The sequence below is a fragment of the Rhinolophus hipposideros genome (genome assembly GCF_964194185.1).
Source record: "Rhinolophus hipposideros genome assembly, chromosome: 5".
In the NCBI taxonomy this organism is placed as follows: domain Eukaryota; kingdom Metazoa; phylum Chordata; class Mammalia; order Chiroptera; family Rhinolophidae; genus Rhinolophus; species Rhinolophus hipposideros.
Window position 1 is genome coordinate 3,178,134 of NC_138051.1, and position 11,787 is coordinate 3,189,920.

At 57.2% G+C, this 11,787-nt stretch overlaps 1 protein-coding gene across 1 annotated transcript in view; it reads right to left on the bottom strand.

Annotated features, from left to right (window-relative positions):
* LOXL1 (lysyl oxidase like 1) overlaps positions 1-4,544 on the bottom strand; it is a 28,106-nt gene extending 23,562 nt beyond the window's left edge. Inside the window, exon 1 of the mRNA XM_081050315.1 lies at positions 2,943-4,544. Coding sequence (XP_080906441.1) covers positions 2,943-4,077 — 1,135 coding nt within the window. The 5' untranslated portion in view covers positions 4,078-4,544. The remainder of the gene's footprint in view (positions 1-2,942) is intronic.
* Between the last annotated feature and the right edge of the window lie 7,243 nt (positions 4,545-11,787).

An 11,787-nucleotide genomic window follows, 5' to 3' on the forward strand; every position in this document is an offset into this window, starting at 1 on the left:
TTGGAGGCCTTGGGCATCCCCCGCCCAGGGTGGGAGGGAAGACGGTACAGGCCCCCCAGGGAGAAACTGGGTCCTAGAAAGGCACTTGGAAACTACCCAAAGACGGCGGGACGAGGGTGGTGCGCACATGTGTCTGGTGTTGTGAGGACACATTCACGCCCACGCACGCAGGCTGCCAGGGCCCTGCTTCAGACCCCTGGGTGTGTGGCCAGGAGGAATGAGGTCAGCCTCAGAGAATCCGCCCTGGACTCCCACACCAGGCTTGGGGGTCTGAGCTCAAGAACAAGACTTGGACTTCTCTGAACAGGGATTTTCCATGGTCCCGGCCTAGTAGGGTGGGGACGGGGAACCAATGATGGGTGAGAAAGTAGTGCTCCCTCTCTGAGCCCCAAACTGGCCCGTACCCGCAACAGTCCCACCCACACACCACCCCCTCCATGACTAGGGGAGGGTGCAGATGGCTCTCCCTGCAGCAGTGCTTGAGCAGGTCCCCTGAGCCCCCAGACCCTGCCTGGGGAGGCTCCTCCTCTGGGCTCCCCTAGCCCACCCCCCAACGCCTGCCCAATCCCAGCACTGAGGTGTGCCCCAGAGCAGGGCCTGGATTTGGTGCACACCAGCACATTGGGCCTGGCCCCTAACATCTACCTTCAGGGGAGAAATGTCTTTCATCCAGATGAATTGTGGGGTTCAGGAGCAATGGCCAGAGGCCCTGCCAAGCACCAAGCACCCCCAGTCCAGATACAGCCTTGCCCTGGTTGGTCCCCCTCTGAACCTTAAGAACTGACAGGCCAAAGAGGGGCCCTAGGAAACCCACTGGCTTGGAGCACAGATGTCCAGTCCCAGGCCTAGCTCTGCCAGCGGTGCTGTGGAATTTGAGGTCTCGGTTTTCTCCTCTGCTCAGAGGTTTGGCGGGGGGGGGTTGGCTGAGCCTCACTCTGTGGTCTTGCATTCTAAGAAAAGCTACTGCAAAAGTTTAGCACCTTAGGGGTGGCCGGATGGCTCAGTTGGTAGAGCGTGAGCTCTCAACAATAGGGTGCTGGTTCAATTCCCGCATGGGATGGTGGGCTGCGCCCCCTATAACTAAAGGTTGAAAACGGCAACTGGACTTGGAGCTGAGCTGCGCCCTCCACAGCTAGATTGAAGGACAACAACTTGGAGCTGATGGGCCCTGGAGAAACACACTGTTCTCCAATATTCCCCAATAAAATTAAAAAAAAAGTTTAGCACCCTATATGTCTTCTCCTGCAAGGAGTTCTAGGAGCAGCTGAGCAGCTGAGCAGCTGACGCTCAGCTGCAGGGTCCTGGTGAGAACGAGGGTGGCTCCTTATCATATCACAGAGGGCCCTCTACCTCACTCCTGCAGGTTCTCACACTGCAATTCAGCACCCCACTTGAGTGCTATGCCTTGGATGTGAGGGGGACACTCTCTTGCCTAGCCTTGTGTTCCAGCAGCCCCTAGGGAAACAGGGACGCCCCCGTCCCGCTCTCACACACACACACACCCTTACCCCTGCCTCAGCAGCAACCTATCACCCAAGGTCAGTGTGGCTGAAGACAAGGCAGCAGTCCCCATGCTGACAGAGGGAGAGGAGCTAATGCTGCGGGTGCAGCACCTCAGCCCCTGGACCCCGAAGGCCTCAGTTCTCACCTGGTGGGCCTGGCACAGTAACCTTGGTGTGGAGCGGGGAATCTAAGAGGTAGGGCAGGAGTGGATTGCATGGGCATGGGGGACGGAATGGGAAATCTTGACCAAAGCTGACTTTGAACTTGCAGAAAGCAGCAGGGGCAGCCCTGGCCAGACCAGGCCAAGGACTTGTGGGCCCTTAGCAGAGTAGCCCGAGTGCTAACAGCATATGGGGAGTTGTCCAACTGAAGAAGGAAGGCTGCCCCCTGCACTGTGTCCTTGTGTGCAGATGGTTTGGGCCTTCCCAGGTCATAAAATCACCCCCACCCCATCCCCACCCAAAAAAGCCAGCGGGAGGCCCATCCACAGCAGTTTCCTAAGATTCTCACCCAGGGCCTACACTAGGATGCGCTGTGTGAAGTGAGGGAGGCACTGGCGTGGGGTGCAAAATTTAAGAGGGTGCCAAAAAACTCAGTAACCAGATAAGTAACATTTGATGAAATATTTTTAAAAATCAAAATTAATTGTTCATCTGGGATGAACAAAACATTGAAATTTCAAATAAAGAGAGCATCAGCATTGTTGATTTTTCTGTTTGCCATAGGCTCCAATGTGGTTTGGCATGGCACCATTACTGATTCTATTTAAACTTGGGATATTTTGTTCATCATGGAATGTTTTACATTATTTTGCTCTGAAAATGCATTAACATATTACCAGTTTTAGGGTACCCCCTTAAATTTTGCACCCAGGCTAATGCCTCACTGGCCCCTCCAGTGTCCCTGAGGGAACTCTTGTCATCTACTCTGGATTCCTTGGGCAAGAGCTTCTCCTCTAACCTCCTGCTCACCAGAGCCAAGCTCATGGAGCCCAGGGACCAGGAACTTGCCACATCTCCGGAGGGATCCTATAAGGCCTTGCTGACCTTCGTTATGCCTGCTTCACCCTGTGAGGCTGGCATAGGGGCATCTCCAAGGGTGGAGGACATGCCCTCATTGGAATGAGGAAGAGGCAGGGAGAAGAGCTCCTTCCCTTTGTCCCCAAATGACCCAAGCCAGGTCTGGAAGGTGCTTCCTCCCAGAGCCCCCTGCCCCCAAGCCAGGGTCAGAGCCCAGGCCTGCCTGGCCAAATCCTGGCACCAATGATGTGTAGCCAGGGAAAGTCTGGAAGGTGGGACGCTGATAGGGGGGTGGGGGATCCCTAGCAACTCAGGGTGCTGGGGGGGGTCTTTAGTTAAGGACGGGGGAGGGTCTGGGCTCACAGAGCGGTTCCCCAGGGACCAGGAGGACCAAGCGCAGGGCGTGGGGACAGTACTCACCTCGGCCGTTCTGGGTGGGCCGGTACACGCTGCCCACGCTGAGCCGGCCCTGCTGCGCGCCGTTGCGCTCCCCCACGGCCGGGGGCGCGTCCGAGCTGCGCACCGGGAGGTATGGCGGCTCCAGCACGCGGAACGGGGGCTGCGGCTCCACGGCCCTGGGCGGGACGTAGGCCTCGGGCGGAAGGTTGGCGTAAGGCGGGTACCAGCCGAGGCGGGGGTCGCCGCCATAGGCGCCGCCGGTGGCCTGAGCGGCGTCGGCGCCGGCGTCGGGGGCGGCCCGCTCGGAGCCCGCGGCGCCCTCGTGGTACAGGCTGTGCGAGTAGCGGCGGTCCAGGCCGTCGGCGGGCGGCGGCGGCGGCGCGTAGGGCCGCTCGGGGGCGGGCAGGAAGCCCTGCGGCGCGTACTCGGGCTGCTCCTCGCCCGCGCCGAGCTCCTCGTAGCGCGCCCGGGGCGGGAAGGGGTAGACGACGCCCGCCGAGGCCACGGCCGCTGCCCCGGCGCCCACGCCGCCGCCCGCGCCGCGGTAGTACACGTAGCCCTGGTCGTAGGTCCGCGCCACGGGGTCGTAGGTCTCGTACTGGCTGACGAAGGGCGCCTGCGGGTAGGGGAACTGCTGCGCGAAGGAGGGGGGCTGGCGGTAGGACGTGGCGGCGAAGGCCGAGGCCGAGACCGAGGACGTGGAGCCCCCGTGCTGGGAAACCGAGGTGCGGGCCCGGGCCATGCCCGTGCTGTCCCCGACGGCCACCTCGCGCCAGTTGTCGGGCACCTGGCCGAAGCCGAACGGGTGCCGCGCTTGGCCGCGCACCGTGTCGGAGCCCACGCGCCCGGGCAGGGGCAGCGAGGGGGCCTGCCGCCGCCGGGGGCCTCCTGGGCTGCGCCGCTGCGGGGTCTGGGGGGCGCCCGCCAAAAGCACTCGGGAGCTACTGTCGCCGCGCTGAGGTCCTGCGGGCACGTACTCGGAGCCCGAGTTGAGCAGGCTGTACACCTGCCCGTTATTCTCCCACTGGATCAGCTGTCGCCAGCGCCCCGGGTCTGAGCCCTGTCCCGGCTGGGCCTGCTGCCCGTGCACCAGGGCGCAGAGGCAGGCGCCCCACACCAGGGCTCCCAGCTGCCAGCCGGTTCGGGCCAGAGCCATGGTGGCCCCTCTGCAGAGGCCTGGCGGGCCGAGAGGCTCTCAGACTGTGCGTGCTGCTCTTCCCACGGCCTCGAGGACAGGATGGCTCCTTGCCTGCCCCAGCTCTAGCTTTGTCCATCCTGGCCTTGGTCCGAGCGGGAAGGCTCCTCCGATGACAGCATTTCGAGGCCAAGGGGTCAGGGCAGGGCAGGGGCGGTGCCCAGGGCCGCAAGAGGCGCTCTGCAGGGCACCGGGCAGGACCGCCTGGGGGTCTTACTGGGGCAGCGGGGCACTGGCTGCCCGCGGGCTGGCGCTCTCCCACTCTGAATGAATAAGCAACAGGCTGGGAGCTTTGGGAGGTTTCGGGCAGCCGGGTCCGCCTGCTGGGGTCTCCTCCGCAGGGCCCTATGGCCCGCCGGGTTTTAGCTATGTGGCCTGTCCCACAGCTGCTGTGCTCCCTCAGTGCCTGGAGCTCCCAGCCAAGCCGCAGACCTGCCTCTGAGGAAGGGAATGAAATAAAGAGTAGGAGGGGTCCTCTGGGGACTCAGGCCTGGGAGGTGGGGCCCAGGCAGGCTGAACAGGGCTGGGTCGGGGGAGTCAGCACCACTCTGGCCATTTCTCTCTGTTTTGGACCCAGACTCCCCTGGTCTCGTCTTACTTACTGCTTGTGTGGGCTTGAATGAGCCCCTGACTCCTGTCTACTCCAGCCTCTCCCCAGGACCCCTGGGCTCCAAGTCCCCAAAGCCAGGGCTAAAAGACACCCTCCTTGTTGATGGGCTTCCTTGGGGAGATGCCGAACCCCAGCTGAACCACCCTCTAATTCTGGACCCCAGGTGCACCTCAGTTTCTTGGGTCTGAGTATCCAGGGGCTGGAGCATCAGCTGTTCCTCTCCTGGCATACCTCTGGGGCTTACTCTCCTGGTTTATAGACTGGGCGTATGCCCTGTGCTGAATAGAACTTGTGAAATCATGCGAGAGATCACCTTCTCGCACATTATGTGTGCTTTCTGCTCTTGAGTTGACATAACCTGGAAATATCCTGAATGTGCACATGAATAAAAAGAAACCCAGGCCTATCTGATATGGGGTGGGGGTCATGTCACTGGAAGCATGGTTCACTGTAAGCAGAGAACAGCAGAAGGGGGATTCAGGAAAATGGGCCCAGGCCTGTTGCTGTGATTAAGTTGCTGGGTGATCTTGGGCAAGTCCCTTCCCCTCTCTGATCCAGTCACCCTATCCGATCATTGGAGGATTAGACTAGATGGTCCCCAAGAGGGCTTCAGGAGGTTCTCTGTTTCCTCTGGGGACAGAGGAGAGAGGAGGGGTCCTAGAAATTTGAACTTTGGTGTCCAAGAAATCTCACTCTGAATACCTCCTCTGGGCTGCCTTCTGCCTTCTCCAACCTTGCTCCTGGGAACTGGAGAGCAGAAAACCCCCTCTCGTGCTTATAAACCAAGTAGAAAGACCCTTCCCTTAAACTGACCCCTGCAGATTACCCTTCTACTTTGAGAGCTCCTGGAGCCCACCTTAGGAAGACACAGCCAGAGTGCACAGTTCTTGGGGGTCCTTGGACCCCTTCCCCCTAGCTAGCATTTGTTCACCCATCACAGTGTGCTTTAGGATGAAACCTGGTTCAGGTGACTTAGGGCATCTATCCACCTTTAAATGTTTATAACCTAGCCAGCATCCATTCAACACTGGCCCCTCAGCTCCCCAGTGTGGAGTTTGGTTTCAGGCTCCAGACAGGACTCCTGCAAGGAGTGACTAGTTTGGCTTAGTACACAAAGCTGCCTGCGGAGCCAGCTTACCCAGGGCCGGGGCCTGGAGGGTTAAGCCTTCCTTCCCTCCTGCCTGCCCCCTGCAGTGCTGGCCTCAGCTGCTTGGAATCCCTGGGGTCCTGTAGGGCCCTCCCGCTAGCCAGATGGGCAGCAGCGCCAGGAGAGGAGGAGGTGAAGTGGAAACAGGCCTCAGGGTACCCCCAGGCGGGAGGGGAAGGGAAGAGGAGGAAGGGAGGGAGGACAGAAGTAGGGGAGCCCCACTGGCCTAGAGTGGAGAAGGCAGAGCCCCTTTTCTCAAGCCAGGCAGGGGGCAGGGGCCACCTCAGGGCTTTTGAGCAGTGGGGAGATCAAGGCACGGGCCATTATGCTCAGCTGGCTTCTAACTCAGAGCCAGCTCTTGGCATGAAACCCTACCCGCTGCTGGCTCCCGCTCCGCTTTCTTTCTTTTTTTTCCAATAAGGTCGAATCAGAGTGAGTCAGAGAAGCCAAGTTTCCTGTTAGGCTCTGTTTGAATAAACTGCTCTGAACATAGTTTGGGCCTCTGCAAAGTCTTCCAGGGCCAGAGCTGCCAGGCCCTGCCAGCTCCCTGCTGAGAATGGAGACCTGAGGACCCAGGATGACTGAGCCTGGGTCCTGGCCTGGCCACGGCCACAGCCCAGGAAAACCAGTTAAGCTGTCAGAGCTTTAGCGTCTTCATTTATAACCTGGGGGCAATACCTTTCTTGTGGCATATTTGGGAGGATGAAAATGAGAGGAGGATGAAAAGTACCCAGGTATGTAGCCACTATTTTCTTTTTTTCCTCCAGACTGGTGAAAGAAGGGAGGAGTTCATCTCCTAAGGGTGTCTCTCCACCCTCCTTTCCCCCTGTTCCTTTCCTGTTTTTACCTGTCTTCAGCATCCTTCCTTGCCCAAGGTGAAGTTGAACAAGGCAAAACTCCTTCCCTGGGGCATGTCCTCTTCCCTCCAATCCATGCCCTTCCTTTGACCTCTTTCTCCCTTCAATCGGTCTCCCACAGTGGCTGACCGGGCCCAGCAGCTCGGGGACCCCAAGGGAGCCTATGTGATTCCACCTCTTTACACAGGGCCAGGCATTGTCTTGGTGGCTGGAAGTGTCCTGGCATCATTCGGCTGACACCTGCAGAGTGGTGGTCTGAGAGAGGCCTGGGCAGTCTGTAGAGGGTGCACAGCTCAGGTCACATGAGGGCTTGAATCCCCAGGCTGGGCTGGAGCTGAGCAGCTCCTCTGGAGGCCTTGTCCCACAGGCCAGGATTCACACTCACTATTTTAAGACTCAAGGCTTGTTGCCAGTCCCTAGTGCTAGAAACCAGTCTCAAGGAACCTTGGAGGGCCAGTGATATAGGGCTGCAAGAGCTTGTCAGTCGTGCAGAACTCTATTCAACACCTACTGTGTACTCAGCTCTGGGCTGGCTGATCTGTCGCTGGGGCTCTCACAGAGTGGCCAGTGTCCCTTGCCCTTGTGATGAAACTCCAGGCTCTGGAAAATCTGTGGGGGAGCAAGGAGGCATCTGGCCTGACCAGCAGAGGGATTGGGGAGCAGAAAAGGGACAGCAGTCATGGCATGCCTCACTGCTTTGCAGAGGAAAAGGACCAGGAGGCCCACTGTGGGTCAGAATGTTTCTTTTCCCTCTGTAGAGGGAAAAGGGTAAAGCAGGCTTTAGTGCCCCTGCCCCAGGTCTCCCACACTGGGCAGGGCTGGGCTTTCCCCTCCTCCCATGATCGCTGCCTGGTGAGCCCAGGCCCTGGCACCTGGTGGGGTGGTGGCTCAGGAAAGGCCATGGATAGGGTTTGTGCTGAATGGGGAATGGAAGCCCTAGCCACTGCCTTTGGAAAGTGGGCCAGAGGAAGTGCTGAGTGGGGAGGCCTGGCAGCTGGCATAGAACCGGCTGACTAAGCAGGGAGAAGACCACCAAGTGACCACTGCCAGCTGGGCCCGCGCTTGCTCACCCCTCCCCCGCACACACATCTGGCACAGCTGGGGGGAGGCAGTGGGGCTTTGGTCCCCGGAGCCCAGGCAGCCTGGAGGGGCCCGTGGAGGGGGCTGCGCGGCCCTTTGGCTTGAAAGTGTCTCTCTTCAGGGCTGGAACTGCAGAGAAGCCCGGAAGTGGGGGAGGTGAGGTCAGAGACAGATGGGGTGAGGGGAGGGGAGGGGAGGGAAGGGAAGGAAACCACCCATCTCTAGGACCCAGGGAAATTTGGTGGCTCTGGCCACCTCCCTTTCCGTTTTCCCTCCCAGCGAGGGCCTCTCTGGGCCCCTCCCCCGTGGTTCTTGGGGAATTGGAAATACCAGTGCTGATATAACACACTGGGTATTAAGGCCACTCGGTCCCCTCAGCCCCCAGTGCAGCCAGCTTCTCCCCCTTTGTGACTTTCTCCCCCTCCCAAGAAACAGGCATGGCTCTAGGGCCCAATGAGTGGTACATTCCCTTTTCTCGTCCTCACTCCCTCCAGCCCCTGGGGGCTGGTAGAAGCAAGGGATGGTCAGATGGAGGAGAGGGTCATCCTGGCCTTTCCTTGGTAGAGGGATTTGGCTGAAGCTGATGGCTGGGGTCTGTGGGTGGGAGAGCCCCTTCCGTCAAGGTGCGGGTGGATCTCAGCCAGCATGCAGTGGGGAGAAGGAGTCCCTTGCCCAGAGGAGAGGGCTGGCAAGACCTCAGGGTGCCCAGTCCCTTAGGCTACAGCCCGGCTAACCCTGGACAACTAGCAGGGAAACTGAGGCGGGAAACCAATGGTTCTGACTAACAACTGCCTGGCAAGGCTAAGGGAAGGCTCTTCTCTCCATTCTCCCCACACCCCGCTCTCTGCTTTTGTTTTCTTGCCTCTCTACGTTAAACTTTCTCTCTGGGTCTCTCTGAGTCTTTCTGGGTCTTTCTAGCTTTTTTTGTTTCTGTTTTCAATACACTCCCCCATCTTTCCCTCCCTCCCTCCCCCCCTTTCCTCTGTCTCCCTCTGTTCTGGGTCTTGCAGTCTCTGTTCTCCCGTGTCTCTCTCACTCTGTCTCTGTCTGCTGTTGTTTCTCCCAAAGATCCCCTATCTGTCTACTCCCTCCATCATTGTGTTCCCTGGGCAACTGAGCCAGCTGTGGGAGTTACAGAGAGAAGCAGACCTGTCTGGTCCCCAAAGAGCTCACAGGCTAGTGAGGGTGACACAAGTGAACAGAAGGAACAGAGTGATGAGTCCTAAGTGCAGGCGAAGACGTTGCGCTGCCTTTCTGAGACCGTTGAGAGACATTTCTATCTTCCTCAGCCTCCGTTTGTCGGCCCATCCCTGTCCATCTGTGACTCTCCTCGTGTCGCTTACTGTGAGGTGGCTTGCTCTCCACTTTCTGCCCAACACAAGCAGTTTGCGTCTTTCCTTGTGGTGGGGGAGGCAGGTGGTCTGGGCAGGTGAGCATGGAGGTGGGCGAGGAAGGAGCTCGCCCTTGGGGATGCTGACAGCTGCGCCTGTCACCTGTCGTGGGCTGGGGTCAGGGCTCCCTCCCCAGGACGCTGCTCCAGTGAACTTCTGAGGCCCTGAGTCTGACATGGATTCTATTCAAAAGGCGTGTCCTTAAAGGCAGTTCTGGGTGAGATGAGATGAAGGTCATGGGTATGGAGTAAGCGCCTGCTGTCTACCACAGGACTGGAGTGTAAGTGACCCCCACGCCCCACCCTCAGGTATCCGCCAGGAGCTCAGTTTTGCCCACCTCGGGGCTCGAAGGGGAAGGGGCCACAGGGTGATGAAAGAGGGGGGGGCGGGAGGTGGGGCGTTGACCTCCTCCTCATCTGGGTAGGCGGGGGCCTGTGGTCAATATGAATACTGAAAAGGGAAGTGAGTCATGACAGCTACACTTTCTATTCTGTATTCTAAATTTCCTACCATTGACATATTTCTTTCATAATCTGAAATGAAAAGCTACAAAATATTTTAAGGGAGAGATTGCTAATATCTTGTCTCCACTCCTCTTTCATCACCCTGTGGCCCCTTCCCCTTCGAGCCCCGAGGTGGGCAAGACTGAGCTCCTGGCGGATACCTGAGGGTGGGGCGTGGGGGTCACTTACACTCCAGTCCTGTGGTAGACAGCAGGAGCTTACTCCATACCCATGACCTTCATCTCATCTCACCCAGAACTGCCTTTAAGGACACGCCTTTTGAATAGAATCGATGTCAGACTCAGGGCCTCAGAAGTTCACTGGAGCAGTGCCCTCTGTCTGGGGCTGGCTCGGGCAGGCCAGGCTGCAGCCTCAGCTCCCCCACTATTAGAACCTCATGTCCTCCAGGACTGGACCTGAGCCCCCAGTCAGATCTTCAGTTTCACTGACAGATCTCAGGTGGGGCATTTGGACCACTGGTTGACATGGGAAGGTGGAGTGGTAGGGTTGCCTTATTTCTGTCTACTCAGGAGGCAGCCACTTCTGGTGGTGTTGGAAGGACCAGACTTTCTTGGACCAATAATTGTTGGTAGCAAACCCTGTGGAGCAGGTGTGACAGCCTTATGTCTACATGACCAAAGGGACTAGTGATGTCTCTGACACCAGAAGACCTGCTCCGCAGATTTTGTTTGTGTTCCCCCAGGTGAAGCATCTGGCAACTTAAATTAAAAAAACAAACTTTAAAAAATCTTGACTGTAACACAGAGAAAAGTACAGAAGGTGTACAGCGTGATGAATGATCCCAAAGTGAACGCACCTATGGAGCTACCACCTAGATGGGAAGTGGAACGTCACAGCAGCTGGCACCTCCTAACAGGAAGCGTCTTGCAGTGCTGCCTGCCTGTGTCAGCACCTGGCTACACGAAAAACCATTTTTCTTCCACACGAGTTTTAATGACTGAACTATGTGGGTAAATGATAATTGAATGCAAACTCCCGTTGTTGATTCCATGTTGTTTTTCTCTCCTATAAGCGATACTGCAATGAACACCCCTGAACAAGGATCCCTGTAGCCAGCAGCCTCAGGGGGCCTGGGTTTGGTTCCAGCCCGTAGGTGTGACCTGTGTGACTCACTGTGCCTTTTTTGTTTCTGTACAGTGGGAATAATGATAAAGATTTAAACATGGTGACATAGGGGTGTATTTAGTACAGAGTCTGGTGCATACAAACACTCAATGAGCAACAGCCATTTTTAGTCCCTCACATTAATTTATTGGAAATTGGATTTCTGGTGAAAGGGGTTGAAGGTTTCTGAGGGTTTGGCACAGGTTACCCAGCTGCCCCCAGAAAGTGGTCTCCATTTACCTGCCAGGAGTGCCCTTGCCCTTATCAACACGGGGTACTATCTTCTTAGAAGGGCGTTAAACATTGAATAAGTTAAAAACAAGTGAATACATTTTTAAAATTGCATATCTTTGATCACTGGTGAGAGGAAGCAGTTTGTCTTGTGTTCAGTGACCTCCCAATTGGTTTTCCTGCTTCTTATTTGTACACAAGATGTCAACTCTAAGACAGTACCCCAAACGATCCTTTTTTTAAAAAGATTTTATTGGGGAAGGGGAACAGGACTTTATTGGGGAACAGCATGTATTTCCAGGACTTTTTTTTTCCAAGTCAAGTTGTCCTTTCAATCTTAGTTGTGGAGGGTGCCGTTCAGCTTCAAGTTGTTGTCCTTTCAGTCTTAGTTGTGGAGGGCGCAGCTCAGCTCCAGGTCCAGTTGCCGTTGCTAGTTGCAGGGGGCGCAGCCCACCATTCCTTGCGGGTGTCAAACTGGCAACCTTGTGGTTGAGAGGACGCACTCCAACCAACTGAGCCATTGGGGAGCTCAGCGGCAGCTCAGCTCAAGGTGCCATGTTCAATCTTAGTTGCAGGGGGCTCTGCTCACCATCCCTTGAACTGGCAACCTTGTGGTTGACAGCCCACTGGTCCATGTGGGAATCGAACCGGAACCGGCAGCCTTTGGAGTTAGGAGCATGGAGCTCTAACCGCCTGAGCCACCGGGCCGGCCCCCCAAATGATCCTT